Below are 16,123 nucleotides of genomic sequence, written 5' to 3'. Positions count from 1 at the left end.
CAAAATTAGCAACTAATTGAAATAAGTAAGTTATTCTGACATGTTGCACCATGGCCTCCTCTGGTGCCATGCCAAGGCCATCCTCGGCATAGAGGCACAACTTCTGTATGGGTAACCACCATCCTGATGGCATGAATATCAACTTCTCCTTCTGGTAAAAAAAAAATTCTCCCCTCCCTCCTCCTTCCTCTAATCCACACTCTGATCTTTTACTATTTCTCACCTGGCTATCACTTCACCGGGGTCCCCTCTCTCCTATGATCCACTCTCCTCTCCTATTGGATTCCGCTTCCAGCCCTTGACCTTTCCCACCCACCTGGCTTCACCTATCACCTTCCAGCTAGCCTCCTTTCCCTCCCCCCAACCTTTTTATTCTGGGATCTTCCCCCTTCCTTTTCAGTCCTGAAGAAGGGTCTTGGTCCGAAACGTCGACTGTCTATTCATTTCCATAGATGTTGCCCAGCCTGCTGAGTTCCTCCAGCATTTTGTGTGTGTTGCTTACAAATGAACTGCCTTTTTGTTCTTGATTTTCATATTTGCAGTGTTACTTTTTTTTACCTGACCAAGAAATATTTCCTCTCATCCTATGAATACATAATAATTTAGTTCCATAATATTTCATAATACAATCTAATTCCTATACATAAAACCTCAATATTTTTCTGGGAACATTTGGAATTAAACCAAACAGGAAAGCGATCAATTGGTTGAAGCAGTTTAAAGAGATGATTCAGAAGCTGGATCCATGAAGTGGTTTGCACAAAAGGCTAAAACCTAAAGGCAAAAAAGCCTTCAGAAAAAACAAACTATCGAATGTAGCTGAGGTCTTCACTAACATAACAAAGTGGCACCGTTTGTTCCATTGTCTACACATCCGATGTACACACCTGGAAAAGTTCCATCTACTTTTGTAATTAGAGTCTGTATAAATTGTATTTTCTTAAATTATTTATCTCCATTTTCCAGTTGATGATCAGCTGGTATCAGTTTTCCACCTCAACAGTCATTTGCCTGTGTAAACTTGTCCTCATATAAAACAAATTCCCCTTTAATATCACTCACTTAGCTTTTCCAGTTCAAAGGTGTGGTTAATGGCATTTTGCACTTGCATAGGCCCAAGCTACACTTAACTTTCTGTGAAATACATGGAACAGTGCCAGCTCTTCTGATGATGCTATAAGAAAGATATGCTTAAATTAGAGGGATGCAGAATAGATTCACAAGAGTCCTGATGTTATGTTGCAGCTTTATAAAATATTAGTTGCGTTGTACCTGAAGTACCGTATTGAATTTTGTTCACCCTGCTATAACAAGGAAAGGCACTGGAAAGGCTGCAGAAGAGGTTTAATAGAATCCTGCATGAATTAGTGGACATGCGCATTCTGCAGAAGTCAGACGAATTTGAGGTTGTTTTTCCTGCAGCAACATAGAGTGAAGCAAGATCTGATGGAGGTTTGTAATGTTTGGGTTGAGTTGTTTTCCGATCCTGGCAGTTTACTTGCAAGCGTTTCGTCACTGTATGAGGATGCATCATCAATGCTGTTCATTTGTGGTGAGACCGCCGAATGCTTGGCCTTTATCAGTTAGCTGATTGGACGTCATTATGGAAACTCAATTGTGATGTAAGGAGGACATCTTGTCACTGATTGGTTTCGTGGCAAGCTCTGTGTGTTGTGGTCTGGAATTTTGCCCACATTGGTTTATAAATAGGATGGGGGTGTACATGACTGTTTACACATTTTCCCAAGCCATTTCCAGAGATTTATAAGACTAGGAGAGGCATAGATGGAGTAGACAGGTAGCATCTTTTTTTCCCAGGGCTACAATATCTAATGTTAGAGAGCATATATTTAAGGTAAGGGAAGAAAGTTCAAAAAAGATATGGAGGGAAAATCTTTAATTTTATGTTATAAACACAGAGAGGGCTAGGAGTCTGCAGTGCACTGCCAAGGGTGGTGGTAGAGGCAGATTCAAAATAGAGATTACTAAGGAACTCTTAGATAGGCAATAGCTGTGCAGAAAATAGAGGAATATGAAGGTTGTTTAGGCAGAAGGGGTTAGATCAGATGGGCATTTAATTATTAGTTTAATGAGTACAGTATAATATTGTGGGCCAAAGGGCCTGTTCCTCTGCTAGACTGCTCTATTTACTTAGAATACTTCCTAGATTGATGGGCGTGAATTACAAGGAGAGAGTGGATAAACTGGGTTGTTTTCCCTGGATCAGACGAGGCTGTAAGATGCAATGTTAGAGGTATGTAAATTAACGAGAGGCATAGATAGGCTATGTAGGTACTGTTTGTTTCGAAATGGTACGTCTGTCTGCAACTAGAGGGCAGAGGTTTGAAGTGGGAGGGAGGAGGTTGGCGCAGAATCTGAAAGGTACATTTTCAAACAAAGAGTAATTGAATGAGGGGCAAGTTGAGATGATAGAGGCAGAAACAATTACAATATCAAAAAGGTATTTGGACAGGGACTTGAATGAGCAAGGCAGAGAGCAGGGGTTCCCAACCTTTTTTATGCCAGGAGACAATATCATTAAACAAGGTGTGTGGACTCCAGGTTGGGAAGCCCTGGGATCAATGTATAAATATTGGAAGGCACCCTTTCCTCCTCCTGTAATCTTTGGTTGTGCAATGTTGAGTGAGATGCTGTTGTTGCTGTGACACCATTCAGCCAGATGGTGCCACAACCTCTCACTCAATGTGAGTAAAACCAAAAAGTTGATTATTGACTATGAGAGAAGGAAACCAGAGATCCATGAGCCAGTCCTGATCAGGGGATCAGAGGTGAAGAGGGTCAGTAACTTAACTTCCTCAGCATTACCATCTCAGGAACAAGTACAGAAGTGCCATTTCAAAGAAGATAAGGCAGTGCCTCTACTTTTTTAGCAGTTTGTACAGGTTCAGCATGTCATCTAAAACTTTGATGAACTTCTGTAGCTGCACAGTGGAGAGGATACTGACTGGATGCATCACGGCCTGGTATGGAAACACTAATTCCCATGAAGAGCAAAACCTGGAAAAGGCAATGGATATCATACAGCCCAGTCCATCACGGGAAAAGCCATCTCCACCATTGAGCACATGTATAAGGAGCTCTGCCATAAGTAAACAGCATCCATCTCAAGGACAACCACCATCCTGGCCATGCTCTCTTCTCGCTGCTACCATTGCAAAGGAGATACAGGAGCCTTTAGTCCTGTATTCACCAGTCTTCTTCTCAACTTTCAACAGGTTGGGTGATGCTCATTGAAATTTACCTGGAACATACCAGTCAGAATGGTGAGAAGTATTTGAAAGTGAAGGGGAAAAAAAGTAAGTTTTTTTTTTTGTGATCTGTTAATTATCCCTGTACGTATTTCAACTTGTTTTCGTAGTTGGAAGGGAGACTTTGAAAGATAGTGAATTTTATAATTTGAATAGTTTTAGGACTAAACAAATGAATTGGGAAGCTGATGGAAAATTGATAAACTACAGTTCTTTCCTCCAGTTACACAATATCTTGTGTAAACACAGCTTTTATCTTTGCACAGAATTCTAACACAGAATTATCTTTGATAATTCATTTTGCATGTGTAAGAATTCTATGTTAATTCCAGAAAGCTGTGCCTAATGCATGACACTGCCAAATAGCTGGAGCTTAGCTGATTTCCACATTATTATTGGTGTGGGTTATTAACATGCCCTTATTGGTATCTTGTTATTAAAATGTATTCATTTTTTTTTACTCCATTATACTTACCACCTGTTGCATGACGCTTGAGAAGGGGATGTTTCGATGCCTCTGCTGATGTATTTTCATCCATTACCATTCTTGCCTTCCTCACCAATTTTCAATTCGCTTCTTTAGGCTTGTCTTGGCTGGTGATGGTTTGCAATCTTCCAGCAATATATGGATCTTTGATTACACTAGCTGCGGAGCATAATATATATGGTTTAATTCCTCATAAGCCAATCTGATCAAAAAAAGGGTCTAAACTAGTTTCAGAGCAACTTTCTGATCACATCAATCATGTCAATGAATTATACCCTTTTTTTATTTTATGGAAGAAATAGTATCTCTATAGAGTCAGTAGAGTCCATTCTGCAAGTTGTTCCTATTAGTTGTAAAATGGGGGTGTATTGCAATCTGGTTCTGATTCAATCACTATATTCAAGAACATTATTTTATTATACAAGAGCAGCATACACTGTTCACGTAAACACATTTCTCATGTCCTTTCTGCTGTTTGTAGCGGCAAATGTAATAGTCTTCAGCCGCTCTTGAGACAACTCTGTCATGACCACAGATTAAAAGCAAAGTATGCTTGATTAATTCAAAAACACAGTTCTCAAGAGAGAACAAAACAATGCTCTCACGTTCATTATGTTGTTTTGACACTATGACTACACCAGTTTATGATCCTTAGCACTACATACAAATCCAGTCCAAAGAGATCACTCCATCAATGGCAAAATCTCCTTCCTTTATACACATGATCAAGCATCTTCTTGCTGCATGACAAGTACCTTCTATCACATGATAAATTACAGCAATCAGTTTTAATCAGTCCATTTACTGCACTCTTGATACATTAAAAAAGACACTGGTGTAATAGTGATTAACAATGTACATTGCACGTGTCACAAAATGTTCAACATCACTACTCTAAACCAATTACAAAGTTCTTGCTGTCTTCCACTACATACTCTATTCCACCACTTGATGCTTTTACTGAATAGCCACATAGTCCATATTCTAGGCTCTAGAATCTAGAGCATGTAACTCATACAAATGTTTTCATTCTGCAGAAGTACAAATACTAAGACCTTGCCTCTCACCTATCACCTGCCAGCTTGTATTCTTTCCTTTCTCTCCACCTTCTTCCGTTAGCTTCTGCCCCCTTCCTTTCCAGCCCTGATGAAAGGTCATCAACTGTTTATTCCCCTCCATTGACACTGCCTCACCTGCTAAACTCCTCCAGCATTTTGTGTGTGTTGCTCAAGATTTCCAGCATTTTCAGAATCTCTTGCGACGAAGTATGATTAAACCTGTTCCTGGATGGATAAATAAAATTGAGCAATAATTTTGGTTTGGTCTTGGTGACATTATTGTTGATTTGGCTCTTCTTTCTTGTTACTTTGAGTTCTAACTCTGAAGTTAGAGGGTTAACACTGTAACACTCAATATGCATTTACTTGATTAATAATTTCCCCATTTTTGACAACACTTTCTGAGTAATATTTCTGCACCTTTGCCCCTTTACAAATGTCTGCTTTTTGGGAGTCACTATTTTGCATTCCTCTGATGGTTTAGAAAATCAATGTGCATTCATTATATGTTGGAAGGATGACATTTTTGTTAGTGGTCAATTGTTGAGATTAAACTAGACCCAATTTAAAAGGCCTAACCATTCGTGTGTGTTGGGGTGGAGATATGTTGCTACCAAAACAGGAGTAAGACCTTCCCTCCACTAGCCTGTGGGTCACCCTTGGGTGAGGTGAAGCACCTGCTTAGTCCCCTGACCAGAAGCCATGGTAGCAGACTGACACCAGGCAGACAATCTCTGAAGAGTATTGATAATGGCTGGGGTCACCTGACTGGTAAGACACTGCCCAATAGAAGGGATTGACAAACCACTTCTGTAGAAAAAATTGCCATGAGACTATGATCACCTACATCATATGACACAACACATAACAAATAAGTGAACCATTCTTACAGAGTATGTCACAGTCTCAACATTTCTACATGTTGTTCAGTAACTCATTTAGCTGTTCAATTAATCCAGATACAGGTGAGGTACCAGTGGAGTGGAGGATAGCTGATGTTGTTCCACTGTTTAAGAAATTAAACCAGGAAATTATAGGCCGGTGAGACTGACATCAAGAGTGAGAAAGTTATTGTAAGGTACTCTAAGGGACCGGATATATGAATATTTGCATAGACAAAGATAGTCAGCGTGGCTTCATGCTTAACCTGTCCCACAGAGTTTTTTGGTGAATTAGAAGGAAAGTTGATGAAGACAAGGCAGTGGACGTTGTCTAGATGGACTTTAGCAAGGCATTAGGCAAGGTCCCGGGAGGTTGCTCAAGAAAGTTGTCATTCGGCATTCAATATGAGGTAGCAAATTTGAATAGATGTTCGCCTTGTGGGAGAGGCCAGAGAATGGTAGTGGATGGTTGCTTCTCTGTCTGGATGAGTGGAGTGCTGCAGGAATCAGTGCTGGGTCCATAGTTGTTTATCTTCTACAGGAATGATCTGCATGATAATGGGGTAAACTATATCAGCAAGTATGTGGATGACATCAAGATTGAGGGTGTAGTGCACTGTAAAGACTGCTATCATCAGTTACAGTGGACTACACCCTCTGGAAGAATGGGCTGAAAAGTGGTAGATGGAATTTAATGCAGCCGAATGTGAGGTATTGCACTTTGGTAGGACCAGCCAGGGTGGGTCTTACACAATGAGTGGTCGGGCACTAAGGAGTGCGGTAGAACAAAGGGATCTGGGAGTACAGGTCCATAAATAATCGAAAATGGCGTCATAGGTTGATAGGGTCATAAAGAAGGGTTTTGGAATATTGGTCTTCATAAATCAATGTACTAAGTGCAGGAGATGAGATGTTATGTTGAAGTTGTATAAGACATTAATGAGGCCTAATTTGGAGATTTGGAGTATTGTGTACAGTTTTGATCATCTACCTACAGGAGAGATGTAAATAAGGTTGAAAGAGTACAAAGAACATTTATAAGAGTGTTGCTGGGTCTGGAGCACATGAGTTATATGGAAAGATTGAATAGGTTAGGACTTTATTCCTTGGAATGTAGAAGATTCAGAGGAGATTTGATAGAGGTATACAAAATGATGAGGGGTATAGATCGGGTAAATGCAAGCAGGCTTTTCCGCTGTGGTTGGGTGGGACTATGACTAGAGGTCATCAGTTAAGGGTGAAAATTTTAAGGGGAACAAGGATTCCTTGTCTCATATTTTTAATATTTATTGCTTATTTAAATATTACTGTTATTATTATTGCTTTAATTTTCTTTTGCATTTGGACAGTTTGTTGTCTTTTGCACACTGGTTGATATGTTTCAGTTTTTTATTAATTCTATTATGGTCACTATTCTATGGAATTAATGAGTCTCAGGGTTGTATATGGTGATATATATTTACTTTGAACTTTCAATTCAGAAATGAACGAAAGCAAAATGTGGGAAAGAATCACAGAAACATCTGTGGACGGTAAGTGAGCATGCATGTGAAAGGCAGTCACTAGTCAGCCTCGTTGACTCTGTCAGTGTCAGTGAGCAGTTGTGTCTCCTTAGCACTACCCTCTCTGCGTGGTTTGACCCAGCCCTTGATTGTTGCAGTTCGATTGTGGGGCATGTGTGGGGGTGGGGAAAGAAGACCCACAGAAATACCCCATTCCCACCCAGCAGGCACACAACAGCTGGTAAATCCATCCACATCTATCCCATCAGTGTCACAAGGGCTTGTTCATGTGTACAGGGTGTCCATAAGTCACCAGTTTGTAATCTGGACAGGACTTGTAGGTGTTGATAGCTCTTTTGTAAAAGGGTTATACATAATCTACTTGCTGTACCTGAGCAAGACTAAGCCTCTTTTGGAATATGTAGTTGCCTTAAATGGAGAGGGTATTCCTCCATCATTTGAGAGAATCATACCGGTGGAGTGCTACAGCACAGAAACAGGTTCTTTGGCCCATCAAGCTGTTATTCTTCATAGTCTCTTCAACCAGACCGTAGCCCTCCAAAACCTTCCCATCCATGTACTTATCCAAACTTCTCTTAAGTGTTGAAATCATACCCAGATCCACCTCCTCCTTAGGCAGCTTGTTCCACACTCACACCACCCTCTGAGTGATGAAATTTCCCTAAGATTTCCTTAAATATTTCGCCTTTAATATTTAACCCATTACATTTAGTTCAAGTCTCACACAATCTCACTGGAAAAAGTCTGTTTGCATTAACACTATCTGTTTCCTCTATTACCTACTTCTCAAACTTGCACAATTTGATCAACACATTGGCCATACTAATGAGATAAATCATCTTCTTTTGCCTGAGCATCAACAAGATACACTGCAATTTGTGATTTTTGTGACATTTCTTATCTTTTGTCCAAGGTCCTGTCTCTATAGTAGCTTTCCTAGCATCCCACTGTTACTATTCTTCTGTTTGATTGTCCATATTCCTAGCCCAAATACTTTGGTCCAGAAACTCATGTATTTCTTGCCACAACGTCTTTCCACTTCAGAGCGTGACGTGTACCAGCGCCACAGCAATCAGTTCAGCATTTTGATTGGAGTGTCCATTCATAATACCAGTTAAAATAGTCTTGGACAAAGGATTGAAAGCTGCGATTTTCCTGACATGTTTCTCCCTAACCTCTCTGGCAGATCCGTCCATAAATCAAATGGCAACAACCTTGCACTCAACGTCAATAAGACCATAGAACTGATTGTGTATTTCAGGAAGGGTAAGACAAAGGAGCACACACCAGTCCTCATAGAGGGATCAGAAGTGGAGAGAGCGAGCAACTTCAAGTTCCTGGGTGATAGATCTCTGAACCCAACAAAGACATGACAGCGGCTATATTTCATTCGGAGTTTGAGATGTTTTGGTATGTCACCACAGACACTCGCAAATTTCTACAGATGTACAGTGGAGAGCATTTTAACTGGCTGCATCACTGTCTGCTATGGTGGGGGAGGTGGGGTGGCTACTGCACACAGTCAAAATAAGCTGCAGAGAGATGTAAACTTAGTCAGTTCCTTCATGGGCACTAGCCACTGTAGTATCCAAGACATCTTCAAGGAGCGGTGCCTCAAAAAGGTGACATCCATCATTAAGCCCCCACCACCCTCTTCTCCTTGCTACCATCAGAATGGAAGTACAGAAACCTGAAGGCACACACACAACAAATCAGGGACAACTTCTTCCCCTCTGCCATCTGATCTCTGAATGGATATTAAACCCATTAACACCATCTCACTTTTTAAAAATATATATATTTACTGTAATTCACACTTTTGTTCTATTAGTATGCAATATATTGCATTGTACTGCTGCTGCAAAGACAACAAATTTCATGACGTGCTAGTAATATTAAACCTGATTCTGATGTTTCTGCTCTGCCAAATGGTGGTCCCTAAAAGTGTGGAGATTAGGATAATTGTTTTGTCACCCCTTTCACAGTGCTTCTGCGTGGTGGAAGTGTCCAACTTTGTAGCAAAGTCATCACTCTAGCCGCAATGTACCATTTCTATTTTATTACAGAACTTTGCCAAGCATGACAAGTTTTATCATTGGTACTATTCACATATATCTAAATCATAATTGAAATAGCCAGCAAAGTATTACTATTCTTCCACCATAGCTTTTGTCTCCACCAATGCGCGATAACAAGCTAGTAATTGTTTTCAACAATGATCAACATAGTCTGAGGATTAATTTAATTAGTATATTTATTTTGTTATACAGTGCAGGGGGGTCCTTCGAGCCCCTCAAGCCATGCCACCCCAGCAAGCCCTCAACCCCAATTAACCCTAACCTAATCATGGGACAATTTACAATGACCAATTAAGCTACCTGGTACATCTTTGGACTGTGGGGAAAATCGGAACACCTGTGGAAAACCCTTGCATTTCACAGGGAGGACATACAGAGACCCCTTACAGAGTGGCACCAGAATTGAACTCTGAACTCCGCAACAGCCCGAGCTGTAATACCATCACAGTAACTGCTACGCTACTATGGTGCTGGGATGTACTGGGGGCAGCCTGCAAGTGTCACTATGCTTCTGGTGCCAACACAACATGCTCACAACTTAATCACCCTAAACCCAACCCATGCATTTCTGTAATGTGGTGTGAAACTGGAGCATCTTGGAGAAAGCCATACTGTAGCAGAGAGAACATACAAACAGCGGTGAGCATTGAACCTGGATGGCTGATGCAGTAAGCCTAACTGCTACACCACCGCGCTGTTCATTACCTGAGGATCCAATATGCAGTTAGGCTTCCTTAACGCTAAAGGTAGTCAGAAATACTTCTTTAGCAGCTTCGGATCCACATTTCTCCTTGTTAACTATCAGCTGTAGCATTATCATCAAGTGGGAAATGTGTCATATCCAGAAATCTAACTGAACTGCAAACTTCATGCCTATACCTTGGCTGTAGTTGTGCCATAACTTTATTCTTTTCTTCTCCTAGAGTGTCCAAAAGTACCACATTAGTGATTGGCCTTTGTGTTTTTGTTGGTTTAATTTCTCACACCGTGTTCTTCAACTGTTCAATAACATCATGTAAAACTTTACTTACCATTTCTCACTATATCCCTGCACTCTGTTAAATTATGACATAGGGTAGGATGACAGAAATTCTCTTGAGCTAACCTCTGAAAGGTATCCTGACATCCTTCCAACATGAAAGCAAATTGACCCGTGAAAATTGATTTAGTAAGATTGAAAAAAAATGTGTTTGCCAAATCCAAAACCGCACATCATCATTTCCCTCCCGAGAAATTCTGTCAATCAAAGTCACAATATCTAGGATATTAGCAGAGGGGTGTGTTCAATTTACTGACAATAATCTAGCTTTCATTCAGTTTGTTCAAAGGCCAGACTGGACAATTATAGGGAGCATCAGCTGGTTTTATTTCCTGCACATTTATAATATTAGACCCTTGTCAACTGATCCTGTTTAACATTAATTTCTAGAGATGGACCTGTGTCACGCAATGGTTTGATGACTCATGAATATCCTCTTTTCCATGCAAATGGATGCAGAACGTAAGGGTGAAATATTTAAGTTTATTGTCATTGTATACCACTAAAGGAAGCATTATTTCTCTGGGGCCAATGTGCAAAACTCTATCTACAGTCATACAGAGCACATATTGTTACAATAGCACGTACAATCACAAAGTAATATTCACCCAAGTCTCTGAGTGGCATGGCCTGAAGATTGATGGCGCGCGGGATGCTGACCGAGAGCCACTTTTCTGCACAAACAAGTACCAGGCATGCCACCATCTTACTGGAAGTAACAACTTCATCAGCTAAACTCCTGAATATAGACATTCAGCAGGAAACACAGCCTTCAGCACACTGGATCTGCACCAACCATCACCCATCCAGTCTACACAAGTCCTACATCAGTCCCTTTTCATCTTCTCTCCATATTCCCAGATGCTATATTCACCTACAGGGCCTATCAACTGAGCAACCCCCACATCTCTGGGCTGTGGGGGGAAGCCGAAGCAAACCCTTACGGTACACAGGGGAGATAAAAGAGACTGCTGATACTGGAATCTGGAGCAACACACAAACTGCTGGAGGATTTTAGCGGGTCGGGCAGCTTCTATGGGTGGAGGAGTGAGGCACAGTCGATATTTTGGATCAAGAATCTTCTTCTGGACAAGGTCAGGAGAACAATGTGAAAACTCCACACTGACAGCACCCGAAGATAAGAATGAACCTGGTATCTCTAGCAACATCTCTGTATTTCCCATGGATAATTGTAATACATGCATGCTTAGTGCCTTCTTTCCTAACTAGGTACATTACAGTGTACTGATGTGGGCAGGTGAGACACAAGAGACTCAGAATCTGTGCTGTTTGTCCAAAAATTCTTCACAGACTATCACAGGAACTTTCAGTAAACATTTCTGCAGTCCAGAGGAACAGTGTGGATTATAGGAAATTCCAATAAGAAGTGGCAGTCTGAATTAAACAACTCGTCTTCACAACTGATATTATATACATGTCATTATTTTTTTAAAAAACACAGATTTGTATTTATGTATCAGTTTTAAAAGCACACAAAACATAACAAGTAACCTCACAGAAATGTAAAAAAAATTGAGAATGCCATAAGAAGAATGGCAAGAGGTCTGTGACTAGTTCACTACCACAGGGATTGGTGCTGGGTCCATTGTTGTTTGTCATTTATATCAATGATCTGGATGATAATGTGGTTAATTAGATCTGCAAGTTTGCTGATGACACCAAGACTGGGACTGTAGTGGACAGCGAGGAAGACTATCATGACTTGCAGAGGGATTTGGGCCAGCTGGAAAAATGAGCTGAAAACTGGTAGATGGAATTTAATGGCAACACTTCAAGATCTTGCACTTCTATAGGACCAGCCAGGGAGGTCTTATACAGTGAATGGTAGGGCACAGAGGAGTGTGGTAGAACAAAGGGATCTGGGTACACAGGTCCATAATTGAAAGTGGTGTCACAGGTAGATAGGGTCTTAAAGTAAGGTTTGGCACATTGGCCTTCATAAATCAAAGTACTGAATACAGGAGATGGAATGTTATGCTGCAGTTGTATAAGACATTAATGAGGCCTAATTTGGAGTATCGTGTACAGTTTTTGTCACCTACCTACAGGAAAGATGTAAATAAAGTTGAAAGGGTACAGAGAAAATTTACAAGGATGGTGCTGGGCCTGGAGACCTGAGTTAAATAGAAAGATTGAATAGGTTAGGACTTTAATCCTTGGAAAGTAGAAGATTGAGAGGAGATTTGATAGAGACATACAAAATTCTGAAAAGTATAGGTAGGGTAAATGCAAGCAGGCCTTTTTCCACTGGGGTTGGGTAGGACTACTACTGGAGGTCATGGATTAAAGATAAAAGATGAAAAATTTAAGGAAAGATGAGGAGAAGCTTCTTCACTCAAAGGGTCATGAGAGGGTGGAACGAGCTGCCAACACAAGTGTGCATGCAAGCTCAATTTCAACATTTAAAAGAAGTTTGGAGGGCTGTGGTCCCGGTGCAGGTTGATGGGAGTAGGCAGCGTAAATGGTTTGGCATGGACTTGATGAGCTGGAGAGCCTTTTCTATGCAGTGCTTTTCTATGACTCATGACTATAATCTGAGGTTTTCAACTGCATCTGAATGGAACAGAGGGACTGCCAAGAAGTAGTCATCCTATCTAAAGACAAATTAATATTAAAGGCTGAGTAAATGTTTTAATCATTTGAAAAATGTTAAAGGATACAGTAATCCCCAACCTGAACAGCAGCAGTATCTACACAGAAGAAAGGCCTGGCAATCTACTTGCATATCTTGCCACAAAAACTCTATGGACAACTACACTATCTATAGGGTCACCATGTGTCAACAGTGACTCAATGGCACTCAACAACACCAATCTTCAATAGTTTGCTGGCAGTGTTACTTTATCTTTCATTAGTATGACCTAATTTTCAAGGAAATGTGACACCAAGCAATAATATCATTGAAATATTTACATATGCAAAATGTAGATGGCTTTGTTTCAGCTTGTGAAATTCTAGTGCATATTGCTTGTCTCATGCTTTCTCCATTCAAAAAACTCAACATTACAGCTTACAGACTCAGTCAGGTGAGAACCACGAAACTCAGAGACAAAAACGAGCCAAAATTGGGATCACTTGGACTACAAATAAATTAATTTTAGCAGATACTGGATGCTCAACTGCAAGTCTGCCACATTTCTGCTCCAAGCCTTTCTTGCTCAGTGTTTTTCTTTGTGGTTTACGTTCAGGAACACCTATTTTCACCTGGCATGCACAAAGCTATTTTAGTGCCTCTGAATACACAATGAATAATTAAATATGAAAAAAGCTTTTAAAACCAGAACAGAGCTTTATTCTTTCAAATGGAAGTATGTTCGATACAATGCAATTATTTCTCATCTTAATAACTCTTCCTACTTGGGAAGCAATATTAAAGCTGTTACAATTCCTCAGATACTGCATAGATGCTTCCAGATAAGATGAAATTGCTCTATTAAACATCTTAATTTCAAATATATACTTAGAAGTATCTCAGTTTTTCTAGTGCAACGCATAATCAAATAGCTATCACTAATGCATTTCTGGGGCTTGTTTTCCAAGCAGGAACAAACTGCTATCTGTGCTGACATTTAAAGGAAAAGTTACTGGGTGCAAAAAAAATAATTTTTCACACTGCTCAATAATAAACGCTGTCACAAACTTAGTTAAATTCAGGGTAAGTTCAAGTTTCTTGTCATGGGCATACATAACCAGGATATAAATGCCATGAAATTTGGCTTTTTGCAGCAAAGCACAATACATTACATAAACTTAAATTATGCATAACTTACACAAACAAAAATAACATAAAGACATTAGTGCAAGTTGAGGGAAGTACTATTTGAAGTAGAATTCGGGATTTTCAGATAAGTTCTAAAACCTGACGGCACTGGGGAAGAAGCAATTGTTGCACCGTGATGTGTGGTTCTTCAAGCTCCTGCACCTCTCGCCTTTTGGTAGTAATGAGAATAGAGCTTGGCCCAGATGATGGAGTTCCTTAGTAATGGATGTCACCATTTGCAGATGTACTCAACAATAGGGAGAGCTGTACCCATGATGGGAATGGCTGAATCCAGCACACCCTGTATCCCTTGCATTTCTATGCACTGTAGCTTTCAAGCCAGGCCATGATGCAACCATTCAGAATGTTTTCCACTGTGCATTTGTAGAAGATCGTCAGGAACTTAGATCACATGACAAATCTCAAAAGGCTTCCTTACGGCCCAAGGTAGGTCTTGTGAGATATTGATACCCAGGAACTTTGAGCTACTTACACTTTTCACCACAGACCATTCAACAAAGACTGATGTGTGTTCACTTGACTTTCCCTTCCTGAAGTCCACAATCGGGTCTTTGGTTTTGCTGACTTTGAATGCAACGTTGTTATTACAATAGCACTCAATCAGCTGACCCACCTCACTCCTCTCTGCTTCCTGGTCACCATCCATGTGTGACTCTGCTAACAACAGTGGTGTCATCAATGAGTCTGAACTATGCATAGCCATACAGTTGTAGGCATAGAGGCAGCACTTCTGGCTGTTCATTCCCTATAGTACCACCCTCTATATGAAAAGGTTGCCTCTCAAGTTCCTATTAAATCTTTCCCCTTTCACCTTTAACCCATGCTTCTAGTTCTTGATTCTCCAACCCTGGGAGAACACTGAATGCATTTACCCTATTAATTCCCGTAATGATAATATACATTTCTATAAGATTGCCCCTCAGTCTCCTGTGCTCCAAGGAAGGAAGTCCTAGCCTGTTGGAATGTACCATTCAGCTAGGTATTCTAATATACAGTAACAAGCTACAACAAATTCAGAGTAGATCAAATTCTAATCACATTTATTACTTGCAAGGGAAAGTCTACTTCCATACATTAACTCATTGGAAGGAAGCTTCAATATTGCAGCTCAAAACAAACTAATTTTATACATTTACAGAATCCAGTAATTCATCAACCTCATGTCTTTGAGGTCGTTCCAGCCCATAATTGCATTCCTTCCTTACCTGCATCGATCACATTTGTCTTTAATCTGTCCATTTACCTTTTGAGGCTCCTTCCCCTCATGACAACTTGTCCTGGTTTTCTCTGTTGTCAAAGCAAACCCCGCCATAAACACACCCCATGAAATAAAACACTCTCACACACATTTCTTGTAATCCTCCTTCCAAACCAGCGAAGCACTCTGGGATCACACAAGTTCCATTTTGTCGCATTACATTTTACAAAAGTTATAAATTCATGAAGACTTCAGGGTTACAGATATATTTCCAAATTGTCCAATCTCTTGAGTCCTGGAAACATTTGTTCTGCATTCTTTCCAGTTTAAAAAGATCTTTCCTACAGCAGGTTGACCAAAACTGAAAAACAATTATAGAAGGATCTTGGAGCCCAAATCCATAACTCCCTGCAAATGACAACACTAGCTGGCAGGGTGTACATAGGGTTTTTGGCAAGTCAAGGCATTGAGCTCAAGAGTTAAAATGTTAAGGTGCAGCTTTATAAAATCTAGTGCATTGAATTCAACTCTCAATGCCCATTGTAGGAATGATAGAGTCATAGGGAAGTACAGCACGGAAACAGGCCTCTCAGCTCATCTATTCTGTGCTGAACTATTTAAGTGCCCTACTCCCATCAACCTGCACTGGAACTAGAGCCTTCTATACCCCTACCATCCATGTATCTATCCAAACTTTTCTTAAACGTTGACATCAAGTTTGCACGCACCACTTGTACTTGCAGCTCCTTCTACACGCTCACAACTCACTGAGAGAAGAAGTTTCCTCT

General features: G+C 40.4%; 1 protein-coding gene across 6 annotated transcripts in view; it reads right to left on the bottom strand.

Annotated features, from left to right (window-relative positions):
* itprid1 (ITPR interacting domain containing 1) overlaps nucleotides 1–16,123 on the bottom strand; it is a 141,597-nt gene that overhangs the window by 119,503 nt on the left and 5,971 nt on the right. For 4 of the 6 annotated variants that reach the window (XM_073052465.1, XM_073052507.1, XM_073052517.1 and 1 more), the window contains exon 2: nucleotides 3,745–3,915. In XM_073052465.1, the coding sequence (XP_072908566.1) occupies nucleotides 3,745–3,814 (70 nt within the window). In that variant the 5' untranslated portion in view covers nucleotides 3,815–3,915. Of the gene's footprint in view, nucleotides 1–3,744; nucleotides 3,916–4,949; nucleotides 5,040–16,123 lie in introns of all 6 variants that reach the window. The other 2 variants (XM_073052475.1, XM_073052486.1) reach the window with 1 other exon arrangement.

This window comes from Hemitrygon akajei, chromosome 1, assembly GCF_048418815.1.
Source record: "Hemitrygon akajei chromosome 1, sHemAka1.3, whole genome shotgun sequence".
Classification (NCBI taxonomy): domain Eukaryota; kingdom Metazoa; phylum Chordata; class Chondrichthyes; order Myliobatiformes; family Dasyatidae; genus Hemitrygon; species Hemitrygon akajei.
This window is presented reverse-complemented; position numbering and strand designations above follow the sequence as displayed.